This window comes from Hemibagrus wyckioides, linkage group LG29 (genome assembly GCF_019097595.1).
Source record: "Hemibagrus wyckioides isolate EC202008001 linkage group LG29, SWU_Hwy_1.0, whole genome shotgun sequence".
NCBI lineage: Eukaryota > Metazoa > Chordata > Actinopteri > Siluriformes > Bagridae > Hemibagrus > Hemibagrus wyckioides.
This window is the reverse complement of record NC_080738.1, coordinates 5724955-5747384: the sequence shown is the minus strand read 5'-3', so window position 1 is coordinate 5747384 and position 22430 is coordinate 5724955. Positions and strand designations below refer to the sequence as shown.

The 22430-nt window shown below is 37.1% G+C and overlaps 1 protein-coding gene across 1 annotated transcript; it reads right to left on the bottom strand.

The window, feature by feature from the left end:
- Positions 1 to 15059: 15059 nt before the first annotated feature.
- LOC131349234 (CD209 antigen-like protein A) lies at positions 15060 to 20780 on the bottom strand. The gene is made up of 5 exons (XM_058384756.1): positions 20533 to 20780; positions 16747 to 17088; positions 16070 to 16194; positions 15834 to 15940; positions 15060 to 15563 (listed from the first exon to the last, which is right to left on the bottom strand). The coding sequence occupies exons 1-5, from the start codon at positions 20675 to 20677 to the stop codon at positions 15428 to 15430; spliced, it is 855 nt and encodes a 284-aa protein (XP_058240739.1). The 5' UTR covers positions 20678 to 20780; the 3' UTR covers positions 15060 to 15427.
- Between the last annotated feature and the right edge of the window lie 1650 nt (positions 20781 to 22430).

The following is a 22430-nucleotide window of genomic DNA, read 5'->3' as shown; positions in this document are numbered from 1 at the left end:
AAGCTCTTATCACTCCTCTCAGTGCACCACACTGTACTGTGTTTGCTGCTGCTGTGTGTTGTCCTGCTGACTGCCATCACAGTGAAATACAACAAACTGAATAGAGAGAAAGACCAGTTACAGACCTGTTACAACAACATGACTAAAGAGAGAGACCAGTTACAACACACTGACTAAAGAGAAAGCCCAGTTACAGACCAGATGCAATTCTCTGACTAAAGAGAGAGACCAGTTACAGAGGGATGAAGAAGAACTCCAGACGTTTTTTAACATAACTCCATAACTAATAGTTTCATTCCAAATATGTCTAAAAGCAGAGCTATGGATCTTTTATTCACTCCGTGTTAATTCAAACACTGACAAATGCTAAGATGTTGTTGTTTTTTTCTAACACACTTGGAAATTTAGTCTGATTTCACCATCATGACAGAATAATAAAGCTCTTCTAATATTCTAGAGTGAGATGGAAGTGAACTCAGAAGTATAGGAATGTTAATAAAAAACTGTTAAATGCTAACAAAAGATCACACTGGTGCAACAAGATTGGCTGATTGGATAATTGCTTGAAGGTCCCGGTGTTCCTAATAAAGTGATTACATCAGTCATTGTATACATGCATTAATATGAAGCAAGTGTTTATGGGAATTGTGATTGCGCCTTCTGCCGGTTGGAAGGAACCGGTGTGACTGGTACATTTTTAAACAAAACAAAACAAAACAAAAAAAAGCCAAAACAGTCACAAAACAGCCCATTGCATGCACATTGTATTAATTAATTGTATTAATAGGACCATGTTAATCCCAAACTGATATGACCTTGTTCATAAAAGTACTTGCTGCTTCTTCCGGACTTCATCCTCCTTTCAAAAGCAGTGCTTGACCACAACCCAGGACTTTCAGCACCGCATTCATTAACAAGTTACCCTAAGCTCTTGACCTGTCATATGGTTTCAGGATGTTATAAGGTATTGGAGAAATGTTTCAAAATCCAACATTTAAAATTTCAATTCCAACATTTCAAAGAACTTTTTTCATATATGTTTTAGTTCTGTCATTTTAATTGTAAAGAAATTCTTACAACACTCTGGATTATTAAGTCAAATTAAAAATAAATAAATAAAATAAACTTGAAGTCAAATAAAATGTGCAAGGATTTAATCAAAATCTATTAACCACTACCAAATGATCTCACTGGTGCAACATGATTGAAGCAAGTGTCTATGGAAATCAGCATAAAATTCAGGGGATCATGACCTCTAGTGGTTGGAGGGAACCTGTGACTGTGCATTTTTGGCCACCCTCTGGCAGAGGTGGAAAAGTAAATGTCTTTCCACCCTTTATTGTTGTTTATTTGTTCTGTTTGATGTGTTGTTGAGGACGAGATTATTCTTTTGGTTTTGTGTGGTTTGCTGGATTTTGTGTTTGCTGCTCATAGTTGCTTACTCCATCATTTCTGCTATTTTCCTTCATTGTGTTTTTTCACCTCACCCATATGTCATCCTGAGTGATGTCAGTGCTCTGAAAAAATATTCTAACATAGAATCAATTAAAAATTGATCTTAAACAGTAACAGAATTTAGTTTACAAGAAGGAAACAGTGTCAAGCTTACCATAGACTTAATGTGCTCAAGATTCTCAGAAAGTGTCTTTTCAACTGCCTCTTTCACTGTTTCAAAAAATTCCAGAAAGCAAGCTGCTGATCAAGTGTTGAAGAAGGAGTTTCAGGCTTTTGCTTGGGATGTGATTAAGTTAGGTGTGTGTGTGTGTGTGTGTGTGCATTTCTTTTTTTTTTCCTTCTAAAAACTAAAATGTGAAGAGAGAACAAAACGAAACAAAATCAAAAAAATCCAGAACAAAAACACTCAAATCCTATTAAAGATGGCTTTAATTTTTTTCACTCTGCAAATGAACATATTTCTTTTCCCACCTCTTTGCTCCTTTTGCTTGTGATCTTTGCAAATGTTCACATTTTCACAACGATACACAGAAAAATACAGAGGTGGACAGTAAAGAAGTACATTTACCTGAGTACTGTACTTAAGTACACTTTTTGAGTATCTGTACTTTACTTTTGTGTTATTTGTTCTGGATACTTCTTACTTTAACTTCACTCCATTTGAAAGACAAATATTCTACTTTTTACTCCACTACATTTCTGTCCAGGTCATCGAGTAGAAAGTAGTTACGTTATTCAGAGGATGATTTTTTTCACTCTTGTAGCGTCACCTGTCGTAAAGTTCAGTGGTTTACCGTAACTTTTTGAACTCAATTGATCAATTGCTGGCAAAATGGACGAAGATATGCTTTGTATATTATACACCACCAACACATTGGTAATGATGTTAGTTAACACACAAAAACGTATTCTGCGTCCACATTCTCATACTATGAAATTGTAAAAAATAGTTCCTAAATAGTATTCAAAATTAGAATTAGTATGCCCTAAATCGTAGTATACTGAAAAGAGTATTCCAAAAATTTCTGGATGGTCTACTACTTCCAGTAGAAATTCCAAGTGCAGAACGATGCACACTCTAATGGATAATATTGCCCACAACGCATTGCACACCTTGAGAATGGTGTAAATGCATATTAAAACGATGTAAATGAAATGTGGAAATATATATAACTCTTTGTTAAAGCAGTGTTGCTGTAGACTGAGAGACCATTTAAAAGCTCAGCAATCCTTTGCAGGTGTTTTGAGGTAATTAGCTGATTAGGGTGCGACACCATGACTTTCCAATATTGAACTTTTTCACAATATTCTAATTTTCTGAGACACAGAATTTTGGGTTTTCCTCATGTTTAAGCCATAATCATCACAATTTCAAGAAATAAAGGCTTGACTCTATGTGTAATGAATCTATATAATACATGGGTTTCACTTTCTGAACGGAGTGACAAAAAATATTGACCTTTTTCATGATATTCAAATTTTTTGAGATGTACCTGTACTTTTTTGTTGGGGGTGGTAGGAGTGTTAAACAAAAATGAAAATGATTATACCCGTCTTTTTTGTCAATTCAGTCGTTTAATTTCTACAGGTTTTGTAACATTCTAAAAGCTTTTAATTCAACAGATACTACAAACTGGTCAGTATATTCACAAGGTTGCTACAAAAGGTACTCTAAGTATTGCATACAACAGTGCAACAAAAAACAATGCGCTGACATTTACTTTTTACTTTCGATACTTAAGTACTTTTAAAAACTAGTACTTCTGTGCTTTTACTTAAGTAAAAACCTGTCTTTACAACTTTTACTTGTAATGGAGTAATGTTTGACCAGTCGTATCTGTACTTTTACTCAAGTAAGGAAGTTGTGTACTTTGTCCACTTCTGGAAAAATAGGAGAAAATTAAAAATGTGGGTAAAATGAAAACAACCCATCTCAAAAACCATATGGAATGAATGGAGGACACAGAGATTCACTTCTTCTTTTTCAAAGCATTAAAAACTGCACTTTTCATTATTCTCTTTTTCATTTCAATAACCATATGGAATCAACAGAGGATACACAGATTCTAGCAAATGCTAAACTGCTCATTTCGATTGTAGTTGGTTGTTTTGTTGTTTTCTTCAATTGAGCAAAAGGAATAATGTTCACGACAAAATTGAGATTACTGACAAGTACAGAATGGAAATAAGTCGCAGCATATACACAGATGCAGGGGTTACTGAACATGACACATGACTCAGAGGCAGACATTTATATAAATAAAGACAAAGTGGAGACACACACACACACACACACACACATTATTCCTAGTGTCATCATGTATCATTCATACTACTCACTTCACTATACTTGGAAACCTCCACAAGGAACACCTGTTGTTATACCAAAATATGTCTTCACTGATTTTTATTAAAGTTTTTATTTATTTATATGATTAATTCATTCATTCATTCATTCATTCATTCCTTCATTTAATTTATTATTTATTTAAAGAAAAAGCCACTTAATAAAATTTAAATAAAAATCAACAAAGACATTTCTTGGGATACAAAGAGGTGTACCTTGTTGGGGTTTCCAATTAGATTATTTTGGTATTAGTTTTGGGTCACAGGGTCACATAACCTTGAAGCTATTGAAGAAATAGTGACTTAATGAAATTAACATTAAAATAAAAATCAGTGAAGACATATCTTGGGATACAAACAGGTGTACCTTGTGGGGGTTTCCAAGTAGATTATTTTGGTACTAGTTTTGGGTCACACGGTCACTTGACCTAGAAGCTACTGAAGGAATAATGATTTTTTTTTTTTTTTTTAATAAAAAATAAATAATTAATTACAAATTAATTCACATCATGCACAATTCATACTATCTATTAATTAAATTATTAATAATTTAACAAAAGCTGAATGCAATGACGCATGGCATATGTACACTGAAAAAATGACTTTTTGGCCCAGTAGATATTATATTTATTACATGAGTAAAGTTTACACTAAATTATAGTGTTTTGAATTTTACTTCAGTGTAGTGTCTTAATTTTAATGTGATACTTTATATTTGTATGTAATTTTGTATCATTATAAATACGTGTAATGTCTATATGAAAACCACAAGTAAGATTAACTTAATTACTGCATGTCATGCACCGTTCTTTAAGACTAAGTTAACTTTACTTCAGTTATGTGACCATATCTAGCAACCCTCACCTTGGGTGACGTCAGGGGAGTGTTTGTGCTCGAAACTCGAAAGGATAGTATCAGTTGGATGGCGGCTGAGCTTCGTGGGTCATGTGGATGACTGGGTGCACTTTCATTCAATATTCTTATGATTTTTTTCTGAATGTCACAGCGATCCTGAATAGGCACACTGTCCACTGTTTGTACCTAAGGCAACTGCCAGAATTGTACATCCCTGTCTTTCTACTACTAGAGCAATGCTTTTCTGGATCAAACGCTTTTAAAGTGCTGCACACACACACACACATTATTGATCACGTGCCAATTACCAAGGAAATGTCTTTATTTAAATGTGGCAAGAAAAAGGTCCATAAATACTGATTTATATACAGGTGAATCAGTCAATATATTCAACTGATGTTTCAATATATTCATATTTTGATTATATATTCTCAGATTTTGGTTAAATTTTCTCACATTCTAATTAATTAATATAGTTTTTTGTTTTATATGCTTGGGATTCTATCAAAATATTCATTTTTCAACCTGTATAGTAAACTGTGAGTTTTGAATAAATATTCTCAAGTTATTCAATCAATATTCTCATTCATTATATTCCTAAAGAACATGCCATAATATATAATTAATCAAATGCTGCAGAAATACGTTTTTGTATATGATAGACATGACTGCAATTTTCTTAAATAATATTGTGCGTATATGATCTCTGTGTGTTAATTGCTGACAGGCCTTTTTAACACCCCAAAATGTGATTTTCTTCATGACAGACATCAGGATTGCCTGACTTGCTATGCCATCCATGACTCAATACTGAAGGTATGTTAACTGGTTGATCTTGTGAGAAGATGCTGATGCTTATTTAGGAATATTTTTAGAAGAGTTCATTTTTTTATTTATTTTATTTTGCTATTATGCTGCAATATGTTACAGAGAATTTTGCGTGTTCAGATTTGCATGAACATAATGACTATATTTGTTACATTTAATGTACGTTCCAGATCACTATCATTTTGTTCAGCAAATTGGCATCATCAGCTAGTGCAGGGTAAGTAGATTAAAATACACTTTGACATGTTTTTTATAATATGGTTTATTAAGATCATTACATTTGGGCTTTTTTCCTCTTTTCCACCAGGTATTCACAACATGAGATGGGTGTGTAAAATAGAAAAAAGAATAGGATTGTTGAAGCACTATCGACTAAAACATGGAATTGGTGGCTGCTGCCAGTCATATCCTTGTCTTTACACAGATTGCCCTTGTTCTTTCAAAACATTCATTGCCCTTCGAACACACGTCCCGACATCACACTGAATCAGTGACACCAGGAGATGTTCTTTCATTCAGTTGTGTGCTGTGTAGTTCTAGTTGTTTTAATTGAGAGAAGTTGTATTTTGAGCATCTTGGCAGCCATTTGAGGAAGTTTGAGGTAGTTGCATGTGTATTCAAAGATTGCAATTTCAGCACAAACATATATGCCACCTTTGCCACACATAGGCACAGGAGACATACACCACATACCCTTGAAGACTTTAAAGTTGAAGTCTTGAAAACATACACTGTTCCAGCTGTTGATAGGGATGATTCAGTGTTTGGTGAAAATGAGGAAGAGGCTGAGCCTCTGTTTGAGGAATGTGAGGATTTGTCTCAGATTATAAAAGGGAAGTTTGGGCATCTCTTCCTTAAGCTGGAAAGCACTTTTAATGTGCCAAATAAATGCATTGATGAAATTGTAGATGAGCTCCAGTTCATATGCCGCAGTGCGTCTGGTCCATTGATAAGAGACGTTGTTGAATCCACCTTAAAACAACACAACTGTGCATTAGATTCTGCAGTCATTTTAGATTTGGTAAAAAATCTTTGTGAATCTCACCCAGTAAGTTCTGCATTAGGGACAGATGGTCCCTTTGCAAATGCGTACAAGAGAAGAGAATTCATCAAAAAACACTTTTCTGTTGTTGAACCAAGAGAGTACGTACTTGATGGTGTGGAGGGTAAAACCTTTCAGTATGTACCAATATTGCAATCACTACTCCATGTCTTAAACAGTCAGGCTGCACAAAATGCAGTTGGTAGTGATACGAAATCTAGCAGTGCTTCACAATACCAGTCATTTCATGATGGATCTGTTTATCAACAAAATGATTTTTTCATTTTGAGAAGACAGACTTAGTCTTGTTTTGTACATTGATGACTTTGAGGTGTATAATCCCCTGGGGACATTATGAAAAAAGCACAAAATCACAGCAGTCTATTGGGCATTAAGGGACATTCCAGCACAGTCCCGATCAACATTGGCATCCATATATTTAGCTACATTGTGCAAGGCGGAGGACACAAAACATTTTGGATTTCAGGCAGTTTTAGAGCCACTCTTGACAGGTCTTCAAAGTTTAGAAAAAGATGGACTTTTTGTTGCAAGTTTAGGGAAAGTCATCAGAGGGACTGTGGTGACTGTGGTGGCTGATAATCTTGCAGCTCATTCTGTGGCAGGATTTGTTGAGAGCTTTACAAGCAGTTACACCTGCCATTTTTGCCTTGGGGAATGATCAGAGTTTCAGTCCAAAGAAGTGAGATCTGGCCTTTATCAGCCAAGAATGAAAGAGCAGCATACACAGCATGTTTGTGTAGCTCTGTCCAACTCGAAAGACACTCCATGTTTTGGTGTGAAAAAACAGTGTGCACTTGATGGTGCACTTGCACTGGAAAACTTGATCATTTCCATGTAACATCTGGTTACCCTCTAGATGTTTTACATGACCTTCTTGAAGACATTGTTCCAGTGGAGCTGGCACTGTCATTTGATGTCTTCATCAAGAAGAAATTATTTTCCTTGATGGAGCTCAATAATTCCATTCGGCTCTTTCCATTCAAGTGGGGTGATAAAAAAAAATCGTCCTCATCTTGTTCCTGGCAACTTTGCAGCACGAGGACCAGTGGGAGGCAATGTGCATGAAAACTGGTGTTTGTTGCATCTACTGCCTGTAATAATAGGCCTAAAAATACCTGATAAGAACCCAGTGTGGCAGATGCTGATGACCTTGAAAGACATAGTAGAACTCCTAATGTCCCCAGTTCATACAGAGGAAAGCATTTGTTACCTTGACAGTTTGATTTCTGAGCACAGATGCAGATTTCTTGATGTTTTCCTACAAAAAAAGTTGCTTCCTAAGCACCACTTTCTTGAGCACTATCCTGAGCTCATTCAGGCATTTGGCCCTGTGGCTGCACTGTGGACAATGAGATTCGAAGCAAAACATACACTATATTGCCAAAAGTATTCGCTCACCTGCCTTGACTCGCATATGAACTTAAGTGACATCCCATTCCTAATCCATAGGGTTCAATATGACGTCGGTCCACCCTTTGCAGCTATAACAGCTTCAACTCTTCTGGGAAGGCTGTCCGCAAGGTTTAGGAGTGTGTTTATGGGAATTTTTGACCATTCTTCCAGAAGCGCATTTGTGAGGTCACACACTGATGTTGGACGAGAAGGCCTGGCTCTCAGTCTCCGCTCTAATTCATCCCAAAGGTGTTCTATCGGGTTGAGGTCAGGACTCTGTGCAGGCCAGTCAAGTTCATCCACACCAGACTCTGTCATCCATGTCTTTATGGACCTTGCTTTGTGCACTGGTGCACAGTCATGTTGGAAGAGGAAGGGGCCAGCTCCAAACTGTTCCCACAAAGTTGGGAGCATGGAATTGTCCAAAATGTCTTGGTATGATGAAGCATTCAGAGTTCCTTTCACTGGAACTAAGGGGCCAAGCCCAGCTCCTGAAAAACAACCCCGCACCATAATCCCCCCTCCACCAAACTTTACACTTGGCACAATGCAGTCAGACAAGTACCGTTCTCCTGGCAACCGCCAAACCCAGACTCATCCATCATTTTGCCAGATGGAGAAGAGCGATTCGTCACTCCAGAGAATGCGTCTCCACTGCTCTAGAGTCCAGTGGCGGCGTGCTTTACACCACTGCATCTGACACTTTGCATTGCACTTAGTGATGTATGGCTTGGATGCAGCTGCTCGGCCATGGAAACCCATTCCATGAAGCTCTCTGCGCACTGTTCTTGAGCTAATCTGAAGGCCACATGAAGTTTGGAGGTCTGTAGCGATTGACTCTGCAGAAAGTTGGCGACCTCTTCGCACTATGCGCCTCAGCATCCGCTGACCCCGCTCCGTCAGTTTACGTGGCCTACCACTTCGTGGCTGAGTTGCTGTCGTTCCCAAACACTTCCACGTTCTTATAATACAGCTGACAGTTGACTGTGGAATATTTAGGAGCGAGGAAATTTCACGACTGGATTTGTTGCACAGGTGGCATCCTATCACAGTTCCACGCTGGAATTCACTGAGCTCCTGAGAGCGACCCATTCTTTCACAAATGTTTGTAAAAACGGTCTGCATGCCTAGGTGCTTGATTTTATACACCTGTGGCCATGGAAGTGATTGGAACACCTGATTCTGATTATTTGGATGGGTGAGTGAATACTTTTGGCAATATAGTGTAGCTTCTTCAAGAGAATTGTCAGACACACAAGCTGCTTCAGAAACATCCTGCTGTCCTTTGCCAACAAGCATCAACTCATGATTGCATACCACCTTAATGCATCAAACCCAGAGAGATCAGCACGTGAAGTCACAAAAACAATAGAGGTCACTTTCGAAGTACTTAAAGATGACATACAGGAAATAGTGAGGAGCAGGTTTCCAACTTTGTCAGCAGTGCATGTTACAAATAGTGTGTCCTTTTTAGGCACCAACTATGCAGCAGGAATGTTGGTGTGTTGTGGTTCTACTGCAGGATTACCTGACTTTGCAGAGGTGATGCAGATAATGGTAGTACATGACAAACTGGCATATGTTGTGAAACTTCAAAACACATGGTACAGTGAGCATCTTAGGAGCTATGAGTTGGAAAACACAAGCAATGTTCAGTTAATTGAACAAAAAGCACTTGCAGATTTTTTGCCTTTGGCTGTGTACAGTGTGGAGGGAAGGCGACTAGTTACCTTGAAGCATTACATTTGCTTGCCCTATTATATGTCACATATTAGTGCAGTGTTATTTTGGCTTCATGTAGGTAAGAAAAGATTTAAAATGTATTAATTCCTAATTCTTTTATTTGTTATTCAGCTTCTCCTGCTGAGATGGGCACCCCAGCAAAGCTTCGGGTTATTCTGGATGATGCTGATGTTCGCAAACTGGTTCTCCCCAAAGGCATCCCTGGTACAGTCCAGGACCTTGTGGCTGTTATTCAAAATAAATTAAATATTTTAGGGGATTTTACATTGATGTATCAAGACCAAGAATTTGGTGGCCAGTTTTTCACTTTGAGTTCTATTGATGAGGTGGAAGATAAAGTCACACTGAAAGTGGTGCAAGCTCAGTTTCCAATCCTGCAGAATATTGTGCTCAGTATGGGTACGGGGGGAGAGTCAGAGTTTGAGTCCTCAATGTCAGATCAGCAAACCGATAGCTCTACCCACTCTTATGGATCTCAGGATACCATTTTGCTGTCTTCTTCTGATGAAAGTGGGAATCCTCACCGTTCACAGCCTTGGCCAGGCAGGTTTCAAATACCAGCCTTTTCCTATGATGTAGAGCTTTTACTGGATGCAGGAAATAAGGCCTACCAAAAGGATGGCACCCTCATGAACAACCCAAGAGTGACCAGTAGTGTACTGGAGAGATTAGCTGAAGCTATATTTGGATATACAGCATACCCAACTGTATTACAAATTTTAGCTGTGGTAGAAGCCCTGATTGAAAAGTATCCATGTGTCAAAGAGCCAGGTTCTTTAAATGGCTTATATGGCTGGCAGCAAAGGATAAAATACAAAATGGGCAATTATCGGGCAAAAGATAACAGATGAAAAAATGGACAAGTCTTTCTCCTATCGAAGACTAGAAGTGGTCAAGTCCCCTGCCGTACAGGACTTCATGGAGAGATGGCCTGCTCTTTTCTGTGAAGCTCAGGTAAATCTGGGCCATTAGCTCTCATTAGCTGATTTGTTGTCTACAGTTAATGAAATCACTCACTACTTATTTGTAGTAGTAACATTTTGACATTTTTGCTAAAAAACTAAACTAGCCCTGAAAGGATGATCTAGACAAAATGTAGTGAAAATTATATTTGGTATTGTAGGACTCTTGAGTAATGCTGATTTGTGTTAGGTTTGCCTATGAGTGACTTATTGTGAATATTACAGTAATGCACATGGAAATTTGTGTGTCACCTTTTTGTTTCAGATCAAAGAGGAGTTCAAAAGAATTACCACAATTCATCTGGAGTGAACCTTTTTCTCAAAGCTGGACATTTACACTCCCAGACGTCTGGACATATTTCGGGCAAAAGGAGGAGTAGCGACAGAGGAGCTGTAACTGCAGCAGCGAGAGCAGAGAAGCGGTTGGAGCTGAGAAGTTGGGTAAAACTTGATGTACAGTTGTTAAAGATGTTGAACAGTGAACACAGCGGCTCCTCTAGACCAAACTTCTGTAAAGAGGGTGGTAACTCCTGGCATGAGAGCACATACGCATGCGGGATACAGGCGCACACAAGTGTACATCGTGAATCGCTCCATCAGCTGGTAGCAATAAAACACTATGAAAGACAAACAAAAGGTGCCACAGATGTTTTAAACTCAATTATTAGTGGATCCTAGTGCAGAATAATGTAACATATTTGTTTAAACTAACGAGGAAGGAGAAAAGAAGAGGAAGCTGATTAACTAACTGACTGATCTGTAGACCTGATTAACAAATCTGAGACTGAAAAAGTGGGAGAGTGAACACAGGTAGAGAGAAGCAGCAGAAATGAGACCCAGAGAGAGATTTATGTGTAGTAAATATAAATGTGATTGTCAGTGTAGAGATGGAAAGACCAGAGAGACAAAATGCTGAAGACACAGGGACAGATACATGTGAAGACACATATTTTTTTTCTATTTTTCTAAGTATTCACTCATTTGTTGTTGGTCATGTTTACATTTCTTGCTCTTTCAGTTTCTGTAGGACACTACAGCAATATTAAAATTTTCTAAAAACACCACAGGAATCTAGGATGGCTTGGGGGTGAGCAAAATGATGAGAGGACTTTCATTTTGGTTTTGAATACAGTAATCCCCCGCTATATCGGGGTTCAATTATCGTTTTTTGTGTGTCACTGTCCCGAGTGTTTGGTGGTGTTCCGTGTACTCTGTATTTTGACACTTTTTCTGCAAACCCTATTATGTCGCCCATACGCTCAACACCTTCTAAGTCTTCTGGCATGCTTGCAAATGTTTTCTGCGTGTGTTTAAAGAGTGTGGGAGGGTCATTAACAGCTTAAACAATTAAAAAAAGCATTTGGGGTGGCATCGGTGTATCGCAGATTTTCGTTTATCGCAGTTGGTTTTGGAACGTAACCCCCACGATAAACGGGGGATTACTGTATCTTTTTATCAGTAACTAAAATCCCAGTGGATTTCCTTTCTTTTCACAGTCACCTTCTTCAACACTTGATCAACAGCTTGCTTTCTGGAATTTTTTGAAACAGTGAAAGAGGCAGTTGAAAAGACACTTTCTGAGAATCTTGAGCACATTAAGTCTATGGTAAGCTTGACACTGTTTCCTTCTTGTAAACTAAATTCTGTTACTGTTTAAGATCAATTTTTAATTGATTCTATGTTAGAATATTTTTTCAGAGCACTGACATCACTCAGGATGACATATGGGTGAGGTGAAAAAACACAATGAAGGAAAATAGGAGAAATGATGGAGCAAGCAACTATGAGCAGCAAACACAAAATCCAGCAAACCACACAAAACCAAAAGAATAATCTGGTCATCAACAACACAACAAACAGAACAAATAAACAACCATACAGGGTGGAAAGACATTTACTTTTCCACCTCTGCCAGAGGGTGGCCAAAAATGCACAGTCACAGGTTCCCTCCAAAGACTAGAGGTCATGATCCCCTGAATTTTATGCTGATTTCCATAGACACTTGCTTCAATCATGTTGCACCAGTGAGATCATTTGGTAGTGGTTAATAGATTTTGATCCCTGCACATTTTATTTGACTTCAAGTTTATTTTATTTATTCATTTATTCATTTATTCATTTATTCATTTATTCATTTATTTATTTATTTATTTATTTTTAATTTGACTTAATAATCCAGAGTGTTGTAAGAATTTGTTTGCAATTAAAATGACAGAACTAAAACATATATGAAAAAAGTTCTTTGATATATTGAAATGTTGGATTTTGAAACATTTCTCCAATACCTTATAACATCCTGAAACCATATGACAGGTCAAGAGCTTAGGGTAACTTGTTAATGAATGCGGTGCTGAAAGTCCTGGGTTGTGGTCAAGCACTGCTTTTGAAAGGAGGATGAAGTCCGGAAGAAGCAGCAAGTACTTTTATGAACAAGGTCATATCAGTTTGGGATTAACATGGTCCTATTAATACAATTAATTAATACAATGTACATGCAATGGGCTGTTTTGTGACTGTTTTGGCTTTTTTGTGTTTTGTTTTGTTTTGTTTAAAAATGTACCAGTCACACCGGTTCCTTCCAACCGGCAGAAGGCGCAATCACAATTCCCATAAACACTTGCTTCATATTAATGCATGTATACAATGACTGATGTAATCACTTTATTAGGAACACCGGGACCTTCAAGCAATTATCCAATCAGCCAATCTTGTTGCACCAGTGTGATCTTTTGTTAGCATTTAACAGTTTTTTATTAACATTCCTATACTTCTGAGTTCACTTCCATCTCACTCTAGAATATTAGAAGAGCTTTATTATTCTGTCATGATGGTGAAATCAGACTAAATTTCCAAGTGTGTTAGAAAAAAACAACATCTTAGCATTTGTCAGTGTTTGAATTAACACGGAGTGAATAAAAGATCCATAGCTCTGCTTTTAGACATATTTGGAATGAAACTATTAGTTATGGAGTTATGTTAAAAAACGTCTGGAGTTCTTCTTCATCCCTCTGTAACTGGTCTCTCTCTTTAGTCAGAGAATTGCATCTGGTCTGTAACTGGGCTTTCTCTTTAGTCAGTGTGTTGTAACTGGTCTCTCTCTTTAGTCATGTTGTTGTAACAGGTCTGTAACTGGTCTTTCTCTCTATTCAGTTTGTTGTATTTCACTGTGATGGCAGTCAGCAGGACAACACACAGCAGCAGCAAACACAGTACAGTGTGGTGCACTGAGAGGAGTGATAAGAGCTTTGAGGTAAGAGGGTGCTGCTTCATTTTTGGCTTTGTAGACAAGCATCATTGTTGTGAAGCTACTGCAGAGGTTCATGTTTTATTCTACAACATCATTTACACAAGGTAGTGTCTCACTGGTGATTTTTAAAAGCATTTACGTGACTTTAAAAAGGCGCTAAATTAGACTACAAACATCATCAGGCCGCGCCTCATTGTGTTAATACTCGCTCACTTGTAAACTATTCAAACTTACTGTAAATATAAACATAGATAGCACACATTTCATAATGACACTGTTCTTTATTATTCCCTTGCAGATCCTGTTCCTGCCCAGTCAGTCAGCTGCTAAGCCAACTCTCTAACCCAAAGGCACTTTTAAGAGCCATCATCTCCAAATTCTATCTTTTGCTGTCTGTATTTCAACCTTTCTCTCTCTCTCTCTCTCTCTCTCTCTCTCTCTCTCTCTCTCTCTCTGTCTCTCTCACACTTACTCTCTCTCTCTCTCTCTCTCTCTCTCTCTGTCTCTCTCTCACACTTGCACTCTCTCTCTCTCTCTCTCTCTCTCTCTCGCTCTCTCTCTCTCTCTAATAACTTAGGTCTTGCTCTAATAACAGATAGCTGGAGCTCGGGGGTAACAGAGAGTTATCTCACCGTGACTGGTCATTACAGAGCGGATTGGGAATAAAAAGCGCCGTCCAAACCCGTCTCCTGTAATAAAGTCATTACAAGCGCTAATTTTTATACCTCACTATTTTCAGTACACTTTCATCATGTTTTTGCGTGTAAGTAAAATAAAGAGAATTGCAACTAAAACCAGTTTTTTCTTCTTAGCATACTTACTGTTCCTGTCACCTAAACAAAGAATAATGGAAAAAAACCTTTAATTTGCCAAGCCATCCGAACCGAACCGAAAACCGTACCAAGGGTAATAACCGTGGTACGTATTGAACCGTGGGTTAACTGTATTGTTGCATCCCTAGTAAACATGCAGTACATGTGTTTACACTTTTTAGTACATGTACAATACATATTTCAATGTACATATTGCCATATTTATAGGATAATGTAATCTGGCAGTATTTTAAATAATGACTTGAAGCTGAAAATGCTTCAAGCAAAGCAAGCAAAGAAGAATAAAGTAAAGCAAGCAAAGAAGAATAAAAATCAACTTTTTAATCTTTGTTGTTTCTTTGGTGGCATTACATACAATAAAAGCATTTTTAATTTCTATATTCTTTGTTTTGAACATTCATTTTTAAACATCTTTTTAACATTAAATCTGAATTTCTTTTTAAAATTAAATCTGAATCTGAACTACTCCAAAAGTATAACTATTACATGATCCAGTAATTAAATGCAAGCACAAAAGAATAAAAATCTATTTTTAAAATCTTTGTACTTTTTAATCTTTAGGCATTACAAGCAATAAAAGCATATTTAAACATTCATTTTTAAGCATTGCACAGAATAAAACTCAAACTGAACCAGTCCAAAAATGTTGTTTGATTTGTGAATATCATTTTACTGTTCTGTTCCACTGTTTATTATAATTAAATCATAATAACTTCTCACAGATCCATAATAACTTTGTCGAGCATTGAAGGTCATTCCAGCCCTTTTTTTGCAGATTGCCCCAAATCACTGCACAGTCCTCATCACCAAGATTATTCGGTTCCCCACTTTTCCAGTAGCTGTAAAGCAGAGGTTTAAAAACACATCAAAGTTCAGTAACCTTAAATTCCACACCTTTAAATAAAATTCACTTGTTTACTGAGATCCTCAATGACCATAGCAATTATATTTTTATTATTGTCATGAGAATATAAAAGTGAATGACATTATCTTAACATATAGTTCAAGGTTGTAGAAAATCAGTCAGCAGTGAACTGTCTGATACTTCTACTGATCTGTAAAATGGTAAGAGATTTGGGAATAAACACAGATAAATATAAGTCTCTTACTCGGTGATCAATGGAGTACCATCCACCCATGTCCACAAACCCTCTTTGTCTCTGTCACTCAGACCAATCCAAGCCTCTCTGCTGCCCAGATGTGTTGTGAGAAACTCCTGGGATTAAGAGAACAATATACAACTTTGAATTATTCCTCTCTATGAATTGTCTATCTATAGCAGCACAATATTAACACAGAAACTCTCAGTTCTCTCTCTCTCTCTCTCTCTCTCTCTCTCTCTCACCTCTTCCTCTTCGTTGTTTATGATCACCAGGTCTGCTCCTCTACCTCTGCAGTCCTGTCTGCTCTCAGTCCAGGTCTTCTCTTCATTAGAGATGTAGTAAATACTTGGGTTTAAATATATCCATCCTGGATACAGACCATTTCAATAAAAATGGTGAAGAAAAAAAATAGTTAAGTCTCAAGTTTAAAATTATACTACAGTCAAAAAAGACTTCATCACAGTGATTATTGTTCTGTAGCAATCATAGCTTATTAAAATCTTACTGTTTCTTGACTGTTTGTATATTTGTTTGTTTTACAAACGTGACAGTCACAGATCACAGGTTCCCTACAACCACCAGACGTCACAATCCCCTGAACTCTAGCTGGTTTCCATACACACTTGCTTCATATTAATACATCTTCACTTTATTTGGAACAGCAGTACACCTGCATATATTTAATCAATCACATTGCACCAGCGTGAACATTTGTTAGCGGTTAAAAGGTTTTTATTAATATTATTCTGTTCAGATGGTGAAATCAGACCAAATTATCAAGCTAGTTAGAAAAAATGTTAGAAAAAACATCCAAAAATCTTTCCGTACTTAAAATAACAGGGAGTCTATATAAGCTCCATGGTTCTGCGTTTAGGTAATTTAATTATTAAGGTATTGTATTATGGTAAGTATTACTCACCCATTTTAGAAAACCTCTGGATTTCTTCTTTATCCCTCTGTAACTTCTCTCTCTCTGTAGTCAGGGTGTTGTAACTGGTCTGTAACTGGTCTTTCTCTTCAGTCAGGGTGTGGTATCTGGTCTGTAACTGGTCTCTCTCTTTAGTCAGGGTCTTGTAATTGGTCTGTAACTGGTCTCTCTCTTTAGTCAGGTTGTTGTAACTGGTTTGTAGCTGCTTGTTTTCTGTATTCAAGATGTTGAATTTGATCCCCAGTACGGTGGTGGCAGTCAGCAGGAGAACACACAGCAGCAGCACACACACTGCAGTCAGTCTGTAACACCAGCCCCTTGTGGCCTCTCCTCCTAATGAGAAATGCCTTTTCATATCATTTACACATTTAGAACAGAGAGATTTTATGTCACCCTCTTTATTACCTAAAACCAGTTTGAACCACATATTAGCGATATTTTCCTCTCAGTTGTACCCAGAACAATATATTCTGTTCTACTCTTTCTACCACTCCTGATCAGGACTTATCCTGCCTTACATTCATGCTGAACATTTAACGACTGTTATTATATTTAATTAACTGTTAATATGTTGTGGAGCATAAGGACTGTAATGTCTTGTATGGTGGATGAATGGACCCCCCTGAGTGCCGGTCAGAGCACTAATAATGAGGAGATAGGTGATCAGGTTAACTCGGTGTATTAAGTTGTCCGGTCCACTGTAGTACAGAGATGTACATAGGAAAACACGTGTGTGTGTGTGTGTGTGTATGTGTATATATATATATATATATATATATATATATATATATATATATATATATATATATATATATATATTGTGTTTGGATTTATAAAAAACAACCTGGGGAGCAGGGCAGGCAGTAAACAAAGTAGTGCACAGTCCAATGATCCAAATTCCAGTAGACAGAGCAATACCCAGGCAGGCAGAATCAGCAACTAAATACAGTCAGTAGTCCAAATTCCAGTGAACAGTGCAATTCAGGGCAGGGCGGAACCAAAGTGAAGGCGGGACGACTGATCAGGAGCTCAAGGCAGACTAAATCCTGCATGCACTCATTATTGTACCACTCTCCACCACTTCAGCAAACAACCTGCCTCATGATACAGCCAGAGCACCTTCTGCAATTTTCCTACACCCCAGCTCCAATATTTTTACACATAGTTGAGTTGCTTAACCTTATTTCCACATTGGAGGAATGGTTTTTTGGCTGCAATTCTTCCATGAAGACCACTTCCAGACTTCTCCAGACAGTAGATGGCTGTAACCAGTCCTACTGGTTTCCGCCAGCTCTTTGCTGATGGCACTGCTGGACATCTTCTGATGTCAAAGGGAAGTAAGCATGATGCGTTTTTTATCTGCTGCCTTAAGTTTTCGTTGGCCAACCACTGTGTAACATGCCTGTTTCTTTGTGTATCTTCAAAATGGCTTGAACAGCACATTATGAAACCCCAGTCTTTTTTTGAATCTTTGTCTGGGAGAGACCTTGCTGATGTAGTATAACTACCTTGTGTCTACCATGGTTTGTGACCTGTGACATGAAATGTCTTCCAGAACCTCATCTTAGTAGCAGAGATTGGCTGTTCCTCACCCAGTTTTATGCCTGCCATACAGCTGTTTCTGTTTCAGATAATGACTGTGTGTCATCCTACATGTGAAATTGATGATCATTAGAACCTGTTAATTGCTTAATCATACACCTGACTCTGATCCTGACTTTGTGCAAGTGTACCAAATGTGCAAGTATAATAATTTTTGCTGGCTTGAAGCTAAAGGGTAGTCATACCTAATGTTAATGTGCTTTATGTTTTTCTTCTGTTTGCTTAATTTGCATTTTGTAAATTGATAAAAAATAAACAATTAAAATATATATTTTGAAAGCATTCTTACTTAAAAACATATTCAATTGAAACCATTTCTGTTTATGAAGTATCAAAAGGCACATGTATATTATAATATTACATATGAAATTTTCTGCATATTAGTTTAAATAAGAAATGCATATTCTTAGAGAGAGAGAGAGAGAGAGAGAGAGAAAGAGAGAGAAAGGGAGAGAAACATTCAGGCCTCCAGGCCACTAGCAGGCTTGGCAGTGGATCAATGTATACTAGTGGCTTGCCAATAGGACAATGCTGCTAAGTTGATTTTGACCAGTGTTCTCCCACTGAAGGACATATATAGGACCTCCCACTTCCACCTGCTCAATCTGCTCTTTATATGATGTAAAGTCCCTCCCAGTTTTATTTTAATACTCACTGTTTCCCAGTTAGGTACCCAAGTATTTCAGACTACACCAGGTCGTGTATGTAAACTGATTCCCTAAGAAGATAACAAGATAACCGCTCCTTGCAGAAGCAGTGTCTGAAGCCCTGTGGGAAATCATACCAATCTATTGGCTATGGATTTCATGTGAAGAAGCAGAGCATGCCAGCAAGCCCATATAAGGACGGTTATCTACGGGCGGTGGTAGCTCAAGTGGTTAAGGCTCTGCGTTGTTGACAGGAAGATCATGGGCTCAAGCCCCAGCACCGCCAAGCTGCCTTTGCTGGGCCCTTGAGCAAAGCCCCCAACCCACCCTGCTCCAGGGGTGCTGTTTCATGGCTGACCCTGTGCTCTAACCCCAAAAGTGCTAAGGATGGGATATGCAAAGAAAGAATTTCACTATGCCCTGAAAAAAATGATTCATTGAATTTACTCAATTTTTTAAAGTTAATTGGCTGCAATCAATTTATTTCAGCTACATTTAAATAAATAAATTTAGTTCAAAGTCAGTGAACTAAATTTATTTATTTAAATGTAGCTAAAATAAATTGATTGCAACCACTTAACTTAAAAAAATTGAGTAAATTCAATGAATCATTTTTTTCAGTGTGCTGTAATGTACATGTGACAAATAAAGGCAACTTAACTTAATTCGACATCACATTACTGTAGACTCTACTTATCTGAAGGAAGTGCGAGTGGACACTCTGTCTCTCAGGACAAACATAGACCTAAAACTGTTCATGTCTGCATCAGAAGATACAAGGATCAACACAGCATTTAGCTCTTCAATACCATCTTTAAAAATAATAAAAATCATTCTCCTAGAAGATACCAAGTGTTTAACAAGTGGGTACTAGATGCCAATCATTCTCACATGCTCTAAGGAGGGGAGAGAGAGAGAGATAGAGAAAGAGATAGGAAAAGCACTATTCTTTTTTCTACAGAGCTTGAACTCTTCAACACATCAGTTAGAAACATACAGAAAATGGTAGACTATCACACATTGTTCTATGTGCATATAATTTTTGGACCTTGTCTGGGTAGTACAAGAATGTCACTGTATATAGATACTTAAAGCACTCTTTTTGCACATGATAATAAACTTTATACTTGAAACAGGATGGCTACACTGGAGTATAATTCAGCTGTGTACTTGCTAATCAAGATCAGATACAGACATGAAGTGCATCTAATAATTCAACAATTAACTGTACCATTTTTGTATTGTAGTATTTACTATGTATAATGACCTTTATAGAATTGTGTGATAAGACAGCTATTCGCTCCTAGTGTTAATGCTCTGGAATCTAGTTAGTCATTAGTGTGTGTGTGTGTGTGTGTGTGTGTGTTTGATTGTTGCTTTCAGTTCAAATAACATAGTGTTGATTTAAAATATTAAAAAAAAAATTCATTTAGTTTAATTTTACAATTTTGTTTTACAAATTTCTATTTTTACTGGATGGTCAGCAGATCAGTACATGCACATATAGCTGAGGGTGAATGTATTTTACCTGAGCTCTCAGACTGCTTGAAGCTTCTGGCCCTCTGGGTCTGCAAATTGTCCTCAACATTTTCATGTGATTGCTTTTTATTGTTCGAATTAACTCTATCATTTGCTTCTTCTGCATTTGCATAAATCTCCTCACTCATCTCCATTGTTCTCTTTACAGTAATCGTGATCTTTCAGTGCTGCAGGTATCAGTCCTTATAAACTAAATTTACCAGTATATAATTGTCTAAAACTACATTCCCAGTGACTGCCTGAAGGAACACTACCTAAAGGACTGTACATCTTGTTGCTTTAATAGAACCCTATTTCCTCTTTTTTTTACACATGAAACAGGGAGCAAGTGTGATCAATGTGGGGGTGAAACTGACACTCCAAGAATACATTTAGAGCAGGAAGGCTTTAATGCAGAAGTGACATATGTCCTTACATTGAAATTAATGAGAGCTATATAGAGGAAGCAACAGTCATATGAATTTATTTTGCCTGCACTGTCACTGGTATCATGTCTCTGTATTTGCTGGTCTCTTTGGTGGAGTTTTGAGCTACACTTTCATTATTTAGATGCAGTTAAAATTTAATAAATAGCCAGAATAATGTTTAAGTAAGGAATAAAATAATTGAATCCATTCTTAATGAATTCATAAATAGTTCAGTATATTGTACTAATGTTATGCTTTACAATACGGTATCATAGATACATGGCAGCTACAGGAATCAAGCTGTTCATGTGTTTCTTTCCTCAGGTGTTCAGTTTTACTGTTCAGGTGTTCCTTTAACTTGTAGCATTTCTAAAAACAATTAGAAAAAGAAAGGATAGAGAAGAACACCAAAAGAAGGGCAGATTATCGTTGAGTAACCTGAGTAATTTTGTCATCACAGAACAAAATGATTAAACCACATTTACATTCATAATTACACAGCACTGCTGTAAGATCTGTACCCTTTCCTAAAACAAACCTGAATGACAAAAATAGGTTATAAAAGAAAAGCAGGCAACACACAGATTTACATGGAAATTGAATTTACTGTTTTAGTTTTAAGAGATCCAAATAAACTTATGATTACAGGGTAATCAGCCCGGTTCCAAACGTTCAAAAAAAGTTCTTGTTTTAGTGTTGGACTCTCCATATCCCCAATACCTGAATGAAAAAATCAGAAAATCTGCAGTGTGTCTTAGTAAGTCCGTAACTCCTCACCATGAGAACATTTCAGTTCAATGATTTCTTACCTAGTGGTCAGAGCTATATCATCCAACCACATACCTACTCCTTCAGTGTTTCTGTCATTCTGACCAATCCAAGCTTTTCTGCTGTTCGTCAATTCATTAATGAAATCCTGTCAGGGTTGTAATAAAATATAAGAATGAATGAATCATTGCAGACCTTGTCTTCATTAGAGATATAGTAAACACTGGAGCTGAAATATATCCATCCTGCATCCAGTCCATCTCAATAAACATGGGGAATAAACGTCAGTCAGTCTGTGTAGAAAAGATCTTATCACTGTATCATTGTTTTTTCTTTTTTATTTATAATTATATTAGTGAATTTTCAACATTAAAAAAGTACTCTCATTCTGCTTATAAATAACTATTTTTCTATATAAATCCTTGTTTATTAAAATCCATTGTTCCTGACTGTCTTGTCTTTTTTGGTTGTTAGTTTATTTGTTTTACAAATGTGACAGTCATTTGGTTTCACTCCCAGGTTTTTGTTTGTTTGTTTGTTTGTTTTACTTAATACTCCAAAGCGTTATAAGACCTTTATTATTCGGGATGGTGAAATCAGGTTAAATTACAAAACGTGTTTCAAAAACATTTTAGAATCCTTTTTGAATTATTTGCAGAAGTTGAATTGTGCTCAGAAAATTTTTGTTTTCAAAAAATAATAGTTCTTTTGC